Genomic DNA, 19459 nt, shown 5'->3' with positions numbered 1-19459 from the left:
TACTGCACATTTTGTTTTCTATTGGCTTTGTATATAAAATAAAAAATATATATATTTCAACATTAATCTGTTTCTTGTTTTAAGTCTTATGTAAATGCATGTATTTTTGGGATGACATACTTCAATTCAAGTCAGGCACCGGAAGTGCAAAAAAGTAATTTTGTGGCTTTTTGTGTGGCTATTTTAATAACTTTTAAAATGTAATTTCCAGTGACACCAAAGCTGAATTTTCTCCAGTCTTCAGTGTCACATGATCTTTCAGAGATCATTCAGATATGCTGGTTTGGTTTTTAATAAACATTTCTAATCAATGTTGAAAATAATTGTGCTGCTTAATATTTTTAAGAAACCATTATGTGCACTTTCTCCACAATTATTTTAATACAAAGTTCAAAAGAACATAATTTATTTAAATTTCAATACTTTAGGAAAATATTAAACATTTACTGTCATTTTTGATCTAATTAATGAACGAGAATCATTCAGTTCCCCTGTGTGCAAGAACCTCCTGCTGTGTGGGTGTGTGTTTGTAGTGTAGGACGTCATCAACAGTTTGTACTAAGATGTAGAAAAATTGAATAATATGGAGTATTTATTGTAAATCTCCATTATATAAGTATTTAAATAATTAATATTAGTGCAGTGAACTTTATCTACCCTCACATAAGGGATGGCCGAAGTTCATGTATTACAGGAGTGTCCAATCCTTCCCCTGGGGGGCAATCCTCCAGATGTTTGCTCCACCCAGCTCCAACACACTTGCCTAGAAGTTTCAAGTGGGTCTAAAGAACTTGATTTGCTGTATCAGGTGTGTTTAAGGGTGGACGCTAAACACCCTTGGTGTAGCATGATATGAGCTCTGCACAGATCTCAATGAAGACAAATACAATTTTCATACAGAAGTCATTTCAGCACATAAAAGAAATAGTGTCAGTTTGTATGGTTTAAATTTATAGTTTTTTTTTTATGAATACTTTTATTTAGCAAGGATGCATTAAAATTGTTCAAATATGAAAGTAAAGGCTTTTATATTGTTTTATAATGGATTTATATTGCAAAAAATGCTGTTCTTTTGAACCACTTTTGAAGGGTTAGTATACCCAAAATCAAAATCATGTAATTATTTAACTCACCCTCATGCCGTTCCAAACCCGTAAGTTTAGGGCCCTGTTTTATTTTTTTCTGACTATATTTTTTATTGTAACCTAATTCTGTGTTTTAGCATGTCTAATTATTTGAATGTATAAACAACTTAATTTATTAATTTGATTTTTTTTAAAGTAGTCTTATGAATTTCTTCTACCAGAAATTCAGTTTTGTGTATTCTCATTTTTATGGTTATCACAATGAAGGCATAAAACATTGATTTCGTTGTATGATTTATCTTTTAATTATTGAAAATTAAGAAAACAAAATTTTTTGGCAAACAAATGGGATTTACAATTAAAATTAAAACATGGAAGAAATGTTGTGTAATTAATCCTTAAAAAAATGTTTGTTTCATTTTTGTAGTAGTAGTAGCCGGCTATGTACATTCTACTGAAAAATAGTGACTTATTTTGACTTGTTGCCGCGAATACCTTTATAGATCTGTGTAAGTGATATGACGTTAGTATTACTCAAATCAAACGGTAAAATGCTCAAGAAGTGACTCTCAGATCGGTTTTGATGTTCATGTGTTTCCGTCCTCATTTAGTGAGACTGCAGACGCTGAAATCACTGTGAGCGTCAGGTGCTCTTCTGTGTTAGTAACGTTAAATGAAATGTGCGTCTGCGCCATTTATTAACAGACACACGCAGAACATGCAGGATTCATATTTAAATCGACTTTTGTGGCTTTATATTTAATGATTTATATTTTGATTTGATTTAAGTGAAATGACCTACTTTTGATTAATTCAAAGTTTGACAAATTCTGTGACATTCCATGTAAAACTGTGAATTCTGTTTTTATGACTAGATAAAGACTACACTGTGTAATTTTCCCACTTATCATGAGTCCACTTGCCTGATGTGAATATAAAATATCTTTTAATATTTGAAAGGTCTGGGCGAGGACATAGTCACATTCTCGCGAGATCTGACTGGTCTGACGATCTGAGATCAGACACCACGAGATCTCGTACCACCCCTACAATATACACATCACTATATAAATTATATATTGATTCTTATTAAAGCAACTGTGTTAAACTTCATTTAAGATTTTAAGAGTTATTTTCTCTTATTTTCTCTTAAAGCAATAGTTCACCTAAAAATGAAAATTGTCATTTGCTCACACTCAAGTTGTTTTAAACCTGAATGAGTTCCTTTCTTCTGTTGATCATAAGTTATTTTGTAGAATTTAAAGTCCAGCAACTGGTTGGTTAACCATATTCTTCAAAATATATATTTTTTTTTGTGTTCAGCACAAGTAGGAAAGTAATACAGGTTTTGGACAACATGAGAGAGTAAATAATGACAATTTAAATTTTTGTGTGAACTATCCCTTTAGTGTATATAGTTAGTCTGATGTTTGCTTAAGACCTGCACACATCTACTATACAGACACTTGAACTCTGTGTCAGTAGCCTACCTCACAGACCGGACGGGGGATTTATCATGTCGTGTTGTGCTGCACCCAGTGTAGCATCACTGATTATAATGAGTATTTTGTCAGTGCTGGGCTGATTTCTGGATGTGAATATAAATATAAATATATCCTGTATATAATATATATAAAATATATTACATGCATGCACAGTTTAAGTCAGCTTTAATCACCTTTTTTGGTAATTCCATAAATTAACTGACCACGACACTGCTTGCATATAGTTTATTTCGCAGTTTGATATGAAAGGATACGCACAAAGGAAGCGTGCACCGCCTTTGAGCACAGGACCGTCCGCGCTCGATTAACTTACACCTGATAATTTACTTTTTGTAAGTGAAGAAAACAAAAATAACAACTTTATTAAATAATTCCTTTGGCCTCTGTGTCACTCCATATCACCGTGCTGTGTATGCTCTTCTGCGTACTCCGTGCCACAAGGATGTGCTGTTTTATTCCAAATCAATGCTAAGTACACATAGAAACCGTGCATAATGTTGAAAAAAGTTATTTTTGTTTTCACTTACAAAAAGTGTTCCTGTCGCTTCATATTGTTAATATGCTAGGCAGAGCTAAACTCTTGAGACGAGACTTATGACCGATAAAATGTTACTAAATACATAATTGTGATCGAGAATAAGAGGCTGACGTCTGATTTCAAGCGGTCACATTTACCATGTTTACTATGGTAACGTTAATGCCTAGCATGCAGTCTTTTGCATCGCTTATAAATATTTCTGCCTTGTATGGTGATTATAATCCACATCAGCTCAAGTTATTTCAAACACTCACTGCTGACTGAAATTGAGTTTTTAATGTTGTGTTATAGATGTAAGCTTTCTGAAATGATCCACGGTGCTGACGCTCTCCAGACGTGGAGAAACATCGCCTTTGTACATAAACACTCCTCTAGGCCCCGCTGGCCCGCTTTGGCCCAAGGTTTTCATCCGGCCAAAAAAAACGGGCCATTGGCCCCGAGGAAGCACTGACGGGGCACGATCAAGCCCTGGAAGTGACAGTTGAAATGCAAATGGCCCTGGCATGCACTAGCACGCACGCCCGCTTTTGGCCCGACAGTGGAAACGTGGCTACTGTGCACTTGCCTATGCTAACAAGCAGCCCAGTTCCTCCCAGTAGCCCACAGTGTGGGATGCCCTGCCTTGTGGGTGTTAAGGAAGGTGTGTGGAGGTCAAGGGCACAGAGGGAGGAGTAGGAGGAGGGGGAAACCCGCTGATCAGCTCATCTTAATGCTTACTGTAATTCCTTAAAGACTCAGGGCCTAAATAGCACACAGCACTTTCTCCCAGGTGCATTTGCGATGGGGTGGGCCTAATGGCTGACATGAACTTAGCAACTAGCGCCCTCATTTGTGCTGATTAGCCTACCTTTCCTTTAAGGTATACACTGTGTCCTGCTGTTGTTATTGTTCTACTGGCTCATGTAACATACATTTTAACTATAAAATTTTACTCTTAAAAACCTGTTTTGTAAACTGTTTTCTGGCTGGGATGCTTCCCCACAGGAAAAAGTCAAACATTTTTTAAAACATTAAATATATGGATTTTACTAGTATCTGTAAAATGTCCCATTTAGGCCATCCTTCAAAATATTTTGGTTTGCGGTAACAGTAAAAAATTTGTAAAAAAGGGTCGGTAGGTAGGTCTATATATTTTTTTTTTTCAAGTTTCAATGTAAAAAAAAATGTAAAATTTTGGTGATGGTGATTACGTAGGTATGAATTTAAACAAATTAGCATATCGTGACGTCACTGGCTGGGTCTTCAACCCGTGCCTTCAGGCGCATCTTTGCAAACCTCATTTTGATGCAGGCTATATAGACCACAAACAAATTGAAATCTTTGTCAAAAACATGTTTAATGCATGAATTTCAGGTGAGAAGAAAAAAAAAATGAGGTACTGTTTTACTTGCATCCACCACTGTCATATGCAACCTACAAATGAGAGACCATTCACTTTGCTTTCTTGGGTTTTCACTTTTGTGAAAAAAAAAATCTTGTTTGATTTGAGTGACAAGTGTTCATTGAATTGACTGAAAAATCGATTTTGCATGTCTAGATGCATTTTATACAGCAAATAACACCAAATATAGGTAAATCCACAGACAACAGGCAGGACGAATGTAAAGATTCAATATATTGGTAAAGACCAATATTTCTGATGATTTATTGCCGTGAAGTTACGTGCACAATGACAAACAGGAGTGCAACATTCTCGAAAAACAATAAGCAGAGTGGACTGCCATAACGCAAAACATTTACTGCAGGCTTCATCATGGCTGTGTTTACAATTAGAAATGTCAACAACAACAAATTGCATAGGCGATTCTAGTCCGAATCTGTATCTGTATGCATGAGACTGTCTGAATAGCGGCAGAATTCATATTTCTGTTGTAAAAAGAGAAACATTGTGCAGAAGTATTATTTGCTGTTATGCGTGTGTGTCCGAAGCTGCAGTTGCTGTTTGACGCGTGTTCAAAAAAACGAGAGAAATCGTAAAAATCAATTTCCTATTTTCGTTTTCGAAACTTGTGTTGGTTGATTTGTGCAATAGATTTTCGAACATAAAGTGACTGTCGACACGGTGACGGTTTTAGTCTAGACGGGAGAAGCGATGGGAAAAGATCTGGGCAGTTTTTCCAGAACTTCGTGCTAAGTTAAAGCGGTGTAGAGCTGTTTTAATGAATTTTTTAGATGTATTATGGTGCCCGCACCCGTATGACTTTGAACAGGGACCGCGAACATTTTGTTTACTGCAGCCGCAGCCATCATTACCAAGCGCGAACCGCTGACTCTGACAGTAAATAAGAGTATGAGACGAAGCAAATGCACCGGCCATAGTGTGGTAATTGTTTTTGTTGTATTGTTATGGGCAAAAAAAACTGTTTTTTATTTAAATGCAAATATTTCAAGGTATATATTGAATATCCATATTTCTTTTGTGTGTCGCCCAGCCCTAGTATATAATATGTATATATGTATATGCATATGTACGTATGTACACATTTTAATAAAAAATGTACCAAGTTGCCTAATATTTAACAATGTCTTAATCTTCCGGTGAAGATCTTCTGCAATCATTTAGTCCACTTAAACTCCACCTCTCCAAAAACTAGGAATCTGGCGATACGAAACGTATCATGATATAGGGGTTGTGATACGATATGTAGCATTTTTACATTTTTAGAATTTCTTTTTAATCTCTATTCCGCCAAACAAAATATTGCCAAAAAAAAACGCAAACTTGCTTTAATTTCTAGGGCACCGACTCGTTCGCTAAACTGAACATCCAATCAGAGCTCTCACTCTGACACTAGCAAACTGCCACCAAACAAACTAGCCCAACCATCGCTCACCAATGACCAACCGTCGGCTTGGTGTCCCCCCGGCCTTAAGCCTTCATGTCAAAACTGAAGTATGCTTCAGCATGTTTTTTTTTTTTTTGGGAGCACTGCAGACAGTCCAGCCTCAGCTTTTACTACCAGTGACGAGCCTCATCAAACCACATGTACAGAAAGCAGAGCTGTTTACACAGGACACATTCTTCCCTTCAAAGACAGCTGGACAGTGCAAAAGGTTAAAATGCAATGTTGGGGTTCTTGAGACATGCGATTCAAAGCTGAACTACTTTTAACTTGACCCATTGATCATACAAAATGTGTTTTTGTGGCACTTGTTTACATAAACCACCAATTTATAATGCCACAAATGTAATAAAACGACACGTCTAACTTGGACAGATTGAGAAACTTGAAACATCTCTGGCCTACCATCTATATTGCACCAATGATATAGAATACGTTGACTTTGTCATATCTATTTAGTGCTTTGTTGTTTACTTTGAGCCTTCATTTGGAGTCTTTTCACAGCAGATGTTGATTATACCAATTAATCGGATTTAAATGCATGTGATGTTCATTCAACTGGAAGTTTTGAAAAGTTTTACCAAAAAGAGTTGCTTCGTTTCAGTGAGGATATGACTGTACTTTGTATCTTCTGGTCATTGCAGGATCATTGTGAGCCTCTTATATAATTTCAGCACTTCTGATGTATGGTATGATCACACTGTGGCATCGCTGTGTTTCCTGGAGCAAACCATATTCATTTTTCACAAGTCAGACTTAGGCCATAGTCTAATAGACACAAGTATTACCCAGTACATTCAACATCATCTTTTTCTGTCTTTTAAAACCAGATTCTGTTTACAGACTAATTGAAGTTGCATTTAAGTTCAGTTTAATATATGGAAAATTGTGCAAGACCACTTCCTTGTTTGACATAAAACAAAAGCACAGTTGCTGACAGTGTCTCTTTCAATGCAGGTGGAATCGTTTATACTAGACCAGGAGGATCTGGATAACCCCGTACTAAAGACGGCTTCAGAGCTGCTCCTATCCAGCGCAGCAGACGGAGCCGACCTCAGAACAGTAGACCCCGAAACACAGGCCCGGCTCGAGGCATTACTAGAAGCAGCAGGTACAACTTCCAGCTCACCCTGATGTGATCGCATTAAGCCTAATAATTTATCCTGTGTCTCTGCATGCATGTCCGCACAACTATTCACTGTCTCCACAGTGCTGAGCATGAGTCACGCTTTTGGTTTTTGTGTTTTAGACTTTAGAACAAACTGTTACAGAGATCCTACGAATAGCTTTTTGTTGGAATTTGTTGCCACAAAATCCCCACAGAAGGGTAAATATTCATCAGTCATTATGGCTGCATTCTAACAGATTAGAATCAATAAAAATAATCAGGTGACAAATTTAATTAATGACCATGCACAGAGAACCTTATTATTTATTTTGTATTGTAATTTTTTATACACTATTGTACAAATGTTTGGGTTGGTCAGAATTCTGTTATAAAAAAAAAAGAAAAAAAAAAAGATCACGGCTGCATGTATTTATTTAAGAAACAGAAACATTGTGAAATGATCACATTTCAAATAACTTCTACTTTAATATTTGAAAATTTAATATATTTTAAAATGTGCCAGCTGCTCCAAATAAATATGTAACTGAGCCATTTTTTTCAAGAGCAATTCTTTTATGAATCCCACGTTGAAGTCCCTGAGATTAGAGAAGCAGTCATCAGTAAAATGACGTGTTTGAGGGCGGGTCAAGATGATAGTGGCCAGCCAATGTAGAACATAAGTAGGAATTATTCAAACGTGTTTCCCATGATGTTTAGCTGTCACTGAAGTGGTATTCAAATTACTACCGACTCATTTAGGCTGTACAGTCGATTCTTTATTTTGGGAGGCAGCAACTTTATTTATTGTGCACTTTCGGCTTTACAACTTAGCAAACCGTTTATATTCACATGCAGCTACATTACACACTGCATGAAAGGCAATATTGGAAATAACATAATAGGGGCACTTTAAACAATTTTGTTTTGTATTTATATGGATAAAGCACATTAAGTATTTCATTTTGCAGTTATTTTTCAAAACTATGGAGTGAAGTGTTAATCTGTTTCTCTTACACGTCACATTTATTATGAACAGAAACAAAGTGCTGTATCTGGGTCTCTCGGCTAAAGAGTTCACGATTACAGTATATATAGATCTACTACTGATTGAGCAGCACAGAGGCAGTTTGAGTTCACACACAGAAATATCTGTATATGGAGAGTTAGTGCTTAATATATCCCTGCAAATCCTTAAAACCGGTTTATTTTTTACATGCTTTTCTAGTAGCATTTCTAGTCCTTAAGGCCCAGAGTGAGCTTTCGTAGCACATGAGTGCTTGTATGTTAATGCTGCATGGTCTTGGGAGGTCTAAGGGTCAGTGTAACAGTCTGTGTGCAGAGCATTTCATAATTTGTTTTATAAACTGGGAAACTGCTGGTTGATGGTACTTGGCTCCAAGTTTTGCCATGTTCTGTTGACCTAGTCTGTGCGTTATGCTGTTGAGTGTGCTTGTTCGAGATGAGTTGGTTTGGGTGAGGCACAGCATGTTAGGCCAGCCCTGCCCCATGAGCGGATGGTTATCTCACAGAGGAACCAAAGGGGAGATTAGTGGCAACAATGGATTTCCATACAGCAGCAGCAGCTTCACTCATGACTCAGCACTGGCCTTTAGTACACTTGTGTACAGTCTGTATGTGTGTCTTCATCTGTGTCTATGAGCATCTCTATTGCTTTCTCCATCTATGCAGAGCTTGTGAATGTCTTTGTTTGGTCGTTTGTGTCTGTACGCTGTTGTATTGTCTTTCTTGCACTTGATAAGCGTTCATTATGCTGTTCATAATTTACCTACTGTTTACAGACGCTTTGACGTGTTTTCATTCCACCTGCACCACACTATTGTGATTGAACACCTCCATGGCACGTGTTTTACCTGCTATCATGAGCATTATCTGTTTTGCGTCATCCCAGGCTTTCATAAGAAAGCAAATGCTGATCTTCCTGGTTGAGGTTAGGAGCAGGTATTTAATTATCACTTGAAATCTGAATATTGCCACTGTACAGTTGCCTAGAGGTCATTTGCTTTAAGATTGAGGGACTGTCTATGCCCAAATTCTGCAGTTTTCATGAAAATCAGAGGTGGAAATGAAAACACAACCTGCAAATCAAATTTGAGGTTTAGGGGTGGTGCATGGCACACAATTTTAAAGACACGAACGGCCCATGTCTGAGGGAGATTAGAGATTAGAGGTTGACCAGTTTATGCTGAATATAGCTTTTGAAACTGTCAATTAAAAATAAGACTTAAGATCATTAAGACAAAGTTAAATGATTATGACCTTCACGTTCTCAGCCTTCCCCACGGGGAACAGAGTCAGGGGAATTAATTTCGAGAGGGGACGATGTTCAAGCTGCAACTGGTTAGATTTTTTGGAAATGAAAGGGATTTCTTTGTTTTATTCATTCAATAGCCTATGCATTTAAATGTAGTGCAATATATAATTTTTGAAAGGATCTTTTAGATCCTTTCAACTTGCCTCGTTCCTTAATGAATCCGCTATTTGAACAAATCGACTGAATGAACAATTCAGTGACAAAGAACGTTACCTTTTCAAATAATTTATTTCTATAGTCAGAATTTATTTTAAAATGTAACAAATTTTTTTAGTAAAACTATGGTTGTGCAAATGATGGTCAGTATGCTAAAAAACATGGGTACTACACTTTTACTATAGTAAAACCATGGTTAATTTTTGTAAGGAAAGGCTATCAGTTATTAATGTAAAGATCTATCAATCAACTATTAAATATATTTTACTGTCTTGATTGTTTACATTTTTATGATGCATTCTTGTTGATCCACCAGTTCACATGTACAACTTGGTGTGTTTGCAACATAAAAACGTGGGTTTATTCTCACATTGGTCCGATAAAAAAACAGCAGTTCTGCCAGCAGGAGGCGCTTTTGAAGCGGCAGAAATATAACTGTTTCCCCAGTAATGGCTGAACACAAAGCCACGCGGACTTTAAAACGTGCAGCACTCATGTTTATTTAATAGATTTATACCCTTTTGAAATTAAGTCATAATCAGCCGTATCACAATTCTTGTCCCCTAATTTAATACCACTTGAAATCATAATTGAGATTTTCTTATTTAAAGGGGTGGTTCGGGATTTTTGACATCGGACCTCATTTTTAGGTCAGCCTGGTTGTTATTCATCAGTGGAGACTTTTTTTTTTTTAATTATCCAGTCCTTATATTTGGATAGTTGGCCGATGCTAGGCTAGCACGAGTCAATGGGTATATGTTAGCCAGCCATTAAAAACCGTTTTACCGACTTCCGGCCGGTCAAGTGCAACATGGCAGCTTAAATCGGAGCTCTTGCCAGTATAGATGCAATAAACCCCCACAAACCAACCAAGACATCGCAATTCAGTAAATAAAAAGGTGGGATGAGTGGGGGTTCCAAGCGTGGAGGACGACAATCGAGAAGAGTCCGAAACAAAAACGACGAAATGAATGTAGATTCAGCTCCTGATGAAGACGTTATGCTAGCAGCTAACAACGCAGCATTGCAGGGAGGATTTCTTGGCCTAACTAAGAAAATAGAAGAATTGCAACAGGATATCAAAACGCAATTCGGTACATTCAAAGAGGAATTCAAGACTGAAATGAAGAGAGAGTTTACGACATTTAAGGAAGAAATCGATAAAAAGCTCTCAGCCAACAACAAGGAACTACGAGATCAAAGGGAGACATTGAAGGACGCTGAAATGCGCATCGGAGATTTGGAAGAGTGGAATACAGAAGCGAAAGACGCAATGCTAGTGGTCCTGAAAGAGCAAAGACAACTAAAAGAGAAGTTAACAGATTTAGAATCAAGGTCTCGCAGTAACAACGTAAGGATCTTTGGAGTCCCAGAGAAGTACGGGAAAGATTCTGTTCCTCAGTTCATCGAAAGCCTGTTGCGGAAGGAACTCGAGTTGCCAGCGGAGATGGATCTTGGGATACAGCACGCACATAGAGCGCTAACGGGCAAACCCAACCTAGGAGCACCGCCACGTTCCATCATCGTAAATTTTCTCAAATTCGGTACGAAAGAGTTGATTCTTCAAAAGGCCTGGAAGAAACGTATGAAAATTGACGAGAAGCCCGTGTACTTTGATCACGACTATGCTTTCGAGGTGGTTCAAAAGCGTAAAGCGTACGGGAGCATAAAGAAAGTGCTAAAGGATAACAAAATCAAATTCCAAACGCCACTGACGAGGATCAGAATCCACTGGCCAGAGGGTCCCGTGACGTACGGCAACCCGGAGGCAGCAGCGAGTGAGTTACGGAGCAGGGGATACGAAGTAGTGATAGGCCACGGAGCAGGAAGACGCGCTGGAAAAACGTATTCAAGAGGCTTTCCCGTGGGAGAGGACACAGACGGCAACGACGCGGAGGGACACCGGCGAAAGAGCGCGGGAGAGACTACAAGAGTTTCGGAGATAGAATGATTTCAAATGAGTCAGTGGAGGTAACTACTAATGACAGATTCAAGTAGAAGTGGCATTGACTGAAAGACGCTTTTGTTTTAATTTTTTATTTTTATTTTATATTTTAAAGGATAGCTGGATGGGTCAGCATAATTTTTTTTATATCCAATAGATAGCCACCAACTACAATAAGAAGCAGCAAACCTCCTTAAACAATTCGTTCTCTGAAAATACTTAACTGGCAAGTAGAAACTTAAAGTTGGACTTGTGTAGAATGCAAGGAAGGCTCGGTAAGGAGTCAACTCCATCTACTGAGGGGCCCTTCGTTTGGAGAAGGAATTACCCCTCCCCTACCAACAGGACTTTAGGGCCAAAAGAAGGCCCCAGTTACCGGCAAAACGTTATGTTCTCTATGGTTATTATTACAGTTCTTTGTGTTATTGGTGTCAGGTCATCTCAAGCTATTTTTGGAATAGATGCAACTTAACCTTTTGAAATGTGTCTCTCTTAACGTAAATGGGTTAAATAACCCAATAAAAAGGGGAAAGGTTCTTAATAAATTTAAAAAAGAAAGGCAGACATAATTTATCTACAGGAAACTCACCTCTCTGATACAGAACATGAAAAATTGAAAAACTTTGGATTCAGAACTTCTTTTTATAGCTCGTTTAAAGGAGGTAGTAAAAGAGGAGTAGCTATTTTAATCTCTAATAAAATCAAGTTTGAATGTTTGAAGGAATTAAAAGACAAAGATGGCAGATATATAATGCTTAAGGGGAAATTGGAGGAACATATGGTTACATTATTTAACATTTATGCCCCACCTGAATCTGAAAAATCCTTTTATAAAACAGTGTTTGATATTATTACTCAAGAAACGGAAGGGATACTGATTTGTGGAGGCGACTGGAACGTTGTATTGAATTATTCTCTGGACTCCAGCAGTACGAAAAAGAATATTAAAACACATCTGACTCGTTACATTAACACAAATTTGACAGAATTAGGGGTAATTGATGTTTGGAGAGAATGTCATCCTCTGGAAAGGGATTATACATTCTATTCGGCCCCACACTCAGTTTACACAAGAATTGATTACTTCTTTATGAATGTTGAAGATCGTTTTAGAATCATGGAATGTGGGATAGGAACAGCTGATTTGTCAGACCACTGTATTCTATATTTACTTTTAGATCTCAGCAGGAGAGTTAAAAATACTACTTGGAGATTGAATGTGGGGTTGCTTAACGATTCAAAATTAGTGGATAATTTAAAAAAAGAGATAAATACTTATAAGAATGAAAATGATAAAGAAGGTACAGATCCTACAATGTTATGGGCTGCTATGAAGGCAGTAATTAGAGGTAAATTAATATCCTATGCCTCATTCATTAAGAAGAAAAGACTTTTAGATTTTCAAGCTGCCTCGAAAGAATTGGGAAATTTAGAACATCAACATAAAATCAATAAAAACCCAGAAACACTTAAAAAAATAAAATTAGTAAGAAGAAGAATTGATGAAATATTAACAAAAGAAGTAGAAAAGAAAATTCGATATCTAAAACAAACATACTACGAAGGTGGTTCCAAATCAACCAAATCTTTAGCCAGACGATTAAGAAATAAACAACAACTTAATACCATACATAAGATTAGAGATCCCAACACCAAAAATTTAGTTTATACGCCAGAAGAGATCGAGAAAGTGTTTGAAAAATATGCAAACCTTTACGCTCAACCTGCAGCAGCAGATGATGCAACAATTAAATCTTTTTTGGATTCATTAGACCTTCCAAATATAGGAGAATCACAAAATGCTACGATAGGTGCATTAATTACGGAAAAGGAATTGGAGAATACAGTAAAAAGAATGAAATCCAATAAGGCACCGGGAAATGATGGATTCCCTATAGAATGGTACAAGATGTTTAAAAAAGTTGAATTCAATGCTGCTAGCTTCATTTAATCAGACACTTAAAAATGGTGTTCTCCCTCCATCATGGAAAGAAGCCATAATAACTGTTATACATAAAGAGGGTAAGGACAAGGAATTCTGTGGACATTATAGACCTATATCAATACTGAACTGTGATTACAAGATATACACATCCATTTTATCTAACAGATTCCAAACATTCATGTCTGATTTGATAGAGGAAGACCAATCAGGGTTTATCAAAGGGCGACAAACTGCAGACAATATTAGGAGAACCTTGCATATTGTAGAAGAATTTCAGAGAAGAAAGGAAAGTGCCATTTTGCTAAGCTTAGATGCGGAAAAAGCTTTCGACTGCGTTAGCTGGAGGTTTCTGCATCTTAGCTTGGAAAAACTAGGCTTTAACCCACAATCAGTCAGATGTGTTAAAACATTGTATAAGGATCCAAAAGCTAGAATTAAAATAAATGGTAACCTCACAAATTGGTTCAAACTGGAAAGATCCACACGGCAAGGGTGTGGATTATCCCCCACCCTTTTTGCAATTTTTATAGAACCTTTGGCACAAGCGATAAGACAAGATAAGGAAATAGAAGGAATTCAAATTAGAGACGTTGAACACAAAATTGGGCTATTTGCCGATGATATTTTAATATATTTAAAACAACCAGACAAGTCTTTACCACATTTAATGAACCTATTGCAACATTTCGGTTATCTGTCAGGCTATAAATTGAATATAGGGAAAACGCAAGTTCTTCCTCTAAATTTCATCCCATCCACAGAAATGACTCAGAAGTATGATTTTAAATGGAATAAGAAATTTATTCAATATTTGGGAATAAATATTCCAAGTAACCTTTCTAAATTGTATAAAATCAACTATGAAGCCCTAAATCAAAAACTTTATAAAGACATGGAAAGGTGGGGCGTCTTATTGTTAGACTTATGTCAGAGAATTGAAATAATCAAAATGAATGTGCTGCCAAGAGTATTATACTTGTTTCGATCTTTGCCAGTGCCAATACTGAAGCCACAGTTTGTGGAGTGGAATAAAAAGATTTCAAGATTTATTTGGAACGGGGCTAAACCTAGAATCAAGTTCTCAACACTTCAACTACCAAAGAAAGAGGGAGGATTGGCGCTGCCAAACTTTGAAGAATATTTTATCGCCGCTCAACTCAATCATATGATTAACTGGTGTATTCCGGATTTTACAGCAAAGTGGAAACAAATAGAGTTGAACACTGATGAGTACCAGGTATGGGCCATGATTGCCAGTAAAAAGATGCTCAAAGAAAATGAAAACAAGTTGGATTCAATAACCAAATTCACCTTAGAGGTCTGGTTCAAATTAGTAAAAAGGTATAAAATGGAGAAGGAGATAAAGATATTTAGCTGGTTGGCGTACGATTCAAATTTTAAACCAGGAGTTTTGAATTCTAAATTTAAAAACTGGACTAATAAAGGTTTGAACATACTAAGTAATTTTATTCAAAAAGGGGAAATTATAAGCTTTCAGAATTTAAGACAGAAATTTGATTTGGAACATCAAGACTTCTATATGTATCTGGAGAACTCCCAGGTAAAGTAAATGTTATAACTGAAATTTTGGGGTGTGCTTATAGAAACAAAGGAGAAAAGTTGATATCTAAATTGTATCAGGGATTGGTATCCAACAGAAGAACTTCGACACTTTATATTAGAGATAAATGGACAAAGAGTTATTAGTAGAAATATGTGATGACGAATGGTATGACATATGTGAAACTCAACTATCCACATCTAGTTCTAGAAACTGGAAATTATTTTGTTGGAAAAATGTGGTAAGATTTTTTATAACACCAAAGATCAAGAGGGCTACCTCATCAATATGTCAGCCCTGCTGGAGGATGTGCGGTGAACAGGATGTGGGTCATGCACATATTTTCTGGCATTGCACAAAAATATCCCAATACTGGGATAGTATGTGGGAGGAATCAGGGAAAATACTTGGATATAAACTACCAAAGACATGCTTAGTACTGTACTTCGGAAGTCTAACAGAAAAGAAAATACAAAAGACAAATACTTAATTAAAACCCTTCTGGCAGCATCAAAAAAGGCCATTACACGAAAATGGTGTAAAAAGGACCCCCCAACCCTGGAAAACTGGAGAGACATTGTGGAGGAAATTCACAACATGGAAAGACTTACATATATATTAAGACTACAGCAAGAAATTTGTGAAGAGAGATGGAAAAAATGGACTTTATACACAAACTTGATTCACTATGACCACTGACACTGTGTTGTTAATGTTCTTTTTGTTGTTGTAAAATTGGAAATATCATTAATAAACCTTAAGTGAGAAAAAAAAAAAAAAAAACGTTTTACCCACTCCACAGTGCACCAAACGCAAATCATTTATAACACTAGACTATCGATGAAAATGTCCGTTGAGAGAATAATGTTAGAAATCAAACTTACCTTTCATCTCAATGATCCTAAAGGAACTAGTTTCTCAGCCGCTGCGGAATTTTACTTTGCTCCGGTTAGTAATGATCAGTGTGCCAGCGGCAGGTAAATACACTTGCGTCATGTGTGGACCGGCTCACTCGGTTGCCTAGGTAATCAATATCACTCCGCTGCTGCTGTCGACAAGGCTTATGATTACAGGGAACAAATTATAACTAATGCAATGTGATGAAAGGTAAGTTTGATTTCTAACATTATTCTATCAACGGACATTTGCATCGATAGTCTAGTGTTATAATTGATTTGCGTTTGGTGCACTGTGGAGCGGGTAAAACTGTTTTTAATGGCTGGCTAACATATACCCATTGACTCGCGCTAGCCTAGCATCGGCTATCTATCCAAATATAAAGACTGGATTATTTTTTTTTTTTAAATGTCTCCACTGATGAATAACAACCAGGCTGACTTAAAAATGAGGTCCGATGTCAAAAATCCCGAACCACCCCTTTAAGACTTTTTGATGACCAGTGGAAAAATTGTATATAGTAGTAAAATAAAAAACACTGTTTGTTATGTGTAGATCTTAGGGGTGCTCCGATCAGAATTTTTGAGGCGATCAACGATTGTCGATCACAGAAAGACGTATCATCCGATCGCTGATACCGATCTTTTTAAAGCGTTCTTTTTATCATGTAGAAATATTTTAGTTATGATCCAATCAAGATTTTCAGACATTTATTTAGGGCCTGAATTTCATTTTTGAAAATGAATTCCTCTCTTAGGTGACTCTTGTCAGAGGATTTTATTTTTATTTTTTTTTCATTTGAAGGGTGGAGGGGGGCATTTTTTGACATTCCTTAAAAATATATATTTATCTCACCTAAATGTTTGATTCATGCACTGTATTTTTGTTTTTACAATCATGTAATTGTTGCACAATAGGTTACACAGCCCAAGCCTGATCTTTCATCAATTATTAAATGCTTTTTACTTTTGTATTTGCTTCTGGATTTATAATAGTGTTGCATGGTGCACCGATACTTCAAAAGTATCGCGATTCTCGGAAATTAAAAAAAAATGACTGCGTTCCAGATTAGTAAGAGACGTATCTCATGCTGGTGTGTGCAACGCACGCTTCCAGTGCCTCCCTATGGACGGCTGTGTGTTTTCTCCTCACACAAGCAGCAAAAAAGCACTACAGCGAGATGGCTGCATTAGTGGCTTTACTAAACTGATTTGGCTTTACTAAAATGTGTGCAAAATTGCATTAAATAGTTTAAGTTGTTCAGATGAACAAAGCACGAGGTTTTCTTGCATAATTAACATTTTAATTGTTTGGTCAGACAGTTCATATATAATATTCACATTATAATGGGGGATAAAGGGGATTAAATGTGGAGTTCTGTATGCTAATTATGAAAACAAGCGTATCTGCACAGCACCTATAACTGCGCTTTGTATCTGCTGTTTGCTGATCGAGATTAACATGCTTGGCTCACTGACCCTGCCTGTATACTCATTCATTTTGTTCATAAACGAGATATATCAGTTCATTCAGCTCGTTCACGAATGAGAAGATCTCTCGATCTCGTTCAGTGAAGGGCGTATGGATCCACTACATTCAACAAATCACATGCTCCATCACATCTTGAGTAACTCTTTGACAGAATGAAACCGTTCACAGAGCTGTTCACGAGCTGCGCATGCGCTGCTAATAGCGCCGAGCTTGCGCGCTGCTGTGGAGGGAGGAACTTCAGTGAACAAGAAATATGAGTCTAGTAGCAACGTATCTTCCGTGATGTCCCCGATGGTCGGGGCGGGTAAAGAAATTTTACTTTATTTGCGTGCTGGGGCGGGCCAAATTATTTCATAAAAGCGGTACCCGCGGGTTAGAAAAAAACCCGACCCGCGCATCACAAGGCTGCATGCGCGAGCACAAGTGATACTGTGGCCGCTGGTCCACGACTGGTAGAAAAAGATGACGCTCATTAAAGCTCACTGGCAGAGTTTTCTCCTCTGAAAGAAAAGGTTGCACAACTGACAGAATAAGTTACAATATCTGAGATATTGCTGCTAAATTTTCTTTTTTTTTTTTTTTTTTTTTACTTGAATGCCATTGCTTAAATTGATATTTATCTTTTGACATTTAATCTTCAAGGCTCAGAAACATTGTTTAATATATCTGCTGTTCATATGTTCATTTATTAGTGGGTTATATGATTAGAATGTTGTCCTGGTTTTAAAATAAAGCACATCAATGATTTTTGAGAGTGTATTTTCCCTTTTCAGGAAAAGTATCGAAAAAGTATCGAAATCACAATTCTTGACTTGGTATCGGTATCGAAACAATAATTTTGGTATCGTGACAACACTAATTTATATATTAAGTTAAAGAAAAACATTTAAACTAGTTTACTTGATCACAAACATTCTAAATTAAAGTTTACCATTGACAGAAAGAGTCAGCTCTACTGCCGCCTTTTGCATTTAAACCTTTATTACAAGCAATCATGCGGTTCACACCTTGGCAGTATAATCGCCATTGGCTAGTAAATTTTTTAGTTTGAAAAATTTTCAAATTGTACAAAAAAGTAGGGCTGTGCAATTAATCTGTGCACTGCATCTCGACAGTAAAGCCAGTCCCATGATAAGTAGTAAATCTTACTTTCAGACTGAGCAGCATTCATTAAACAGAGCCATAGTTCACTGACAGTTAGGCATATCACGTTCATAATCGCAGATGAATCGCATTTGATATTGCCTAGCTTGTCAGTGAACTACGGCTCTGTGTAGTGAATGTCACTCGATCTGAAATCAGGTGATGGTGGTTTACTACTAATCGTGGGACTGGCTTCACTAATGAGATGCACATGACTTTTGCGTGCGATTAATTGCACAGCCCTACAAGAATTTCTTAATTATGATTTCAGGAGGTCTTGAATTTGGGGAGAGTGAGACAAGAATTGAGATATGGCTTAATGTGACGATTAAACTTTGAAAGGATATGATTTCATTAAACACTAGTGCTGTGCTGCTTTCTATTTTGCTTTTACCGGGAAACAGTTATATTTCTGCCATTCCAAAAGTGCCTCCTACTGGCAGAGAATGAATTTGCATTTTTCTATAATTCTTTCTGCTGTTTCCGTTCAGACCAGTGCGAAAATCGACCCATTTTACATCGCAAACACATTTTGCTTCAAGAAAGGTCTAAAAAGGTCTTAAGTCTTAAATTTGATTTTAAAAATCCTGCATTAACCCTGTAAGCACTATTTAATCATTTTAATTATGATAGAACTTTAGTGATTAGAACTAAAAAATAGTTACCATGTATGAATGCATATGTAATTTTAACTGAACTCTGGTGGTTATGCTAAAGATATTGTTGGCCAATCAGGGTTTCTGGAAGAAAAAACAAATTATTATTAAAAGATAATACTACTAATTTTACTACTACAATAATAATGCACAACAAACAAAGGATTGAAGAGCAGCTGGATTTATGAATATTAATCACGTTGTCTGTGTTCCCTCAAACTGATTTGCTGAAATCAAAACAGGGACGGTAATAG

The 19459-nt window shown here is 36.8% G+C and overlaps 1 protein-coding gene across 4 annotated transcripts in view; it reads left to right on the top strand.

The window, feature by feature from the left end:
• LOC132130347 (ankyrin repeat and KH domain-containing protein 1-like) overlaps positions 1–19459 on the top strand; it is a 59896-nt gene that overhangs the window by 16667 nt on the left and 23770 nt on the right. For all 4 annotated transcript variants that reach the window (XM_059542038.1, XM_059542037.1, XM_059542036.1 and 1 more), the window contains exon 2: positions 6929–7082. In XM_059542038.1, coding sequence (XP_059398021.1) covers positions 6929–7082 — 154 coding nt within the window. The remainder of the gene's footprint in view (positions 1–6928; positions 7083–19459) is intronic.

This window comes from Carassius carassius, chromosome 47, assembly GCF_963082965.1.
Source record: "Carassius carassius chromosome 47, fCarCar2.1, whole genome shotgun sequence".
Taxonomy (NCBI): domain Eukaryota; kingdom Metazoa; phylum Chordata; class Actinopteri; order Cypriniformes; family Cyprinidae; genus Carassius; species Carassius carassius.
Note: the sequence above shows the minus strand (reverse complement) of the source record. Positions and strands in the feature narration are given on the sequence as shown.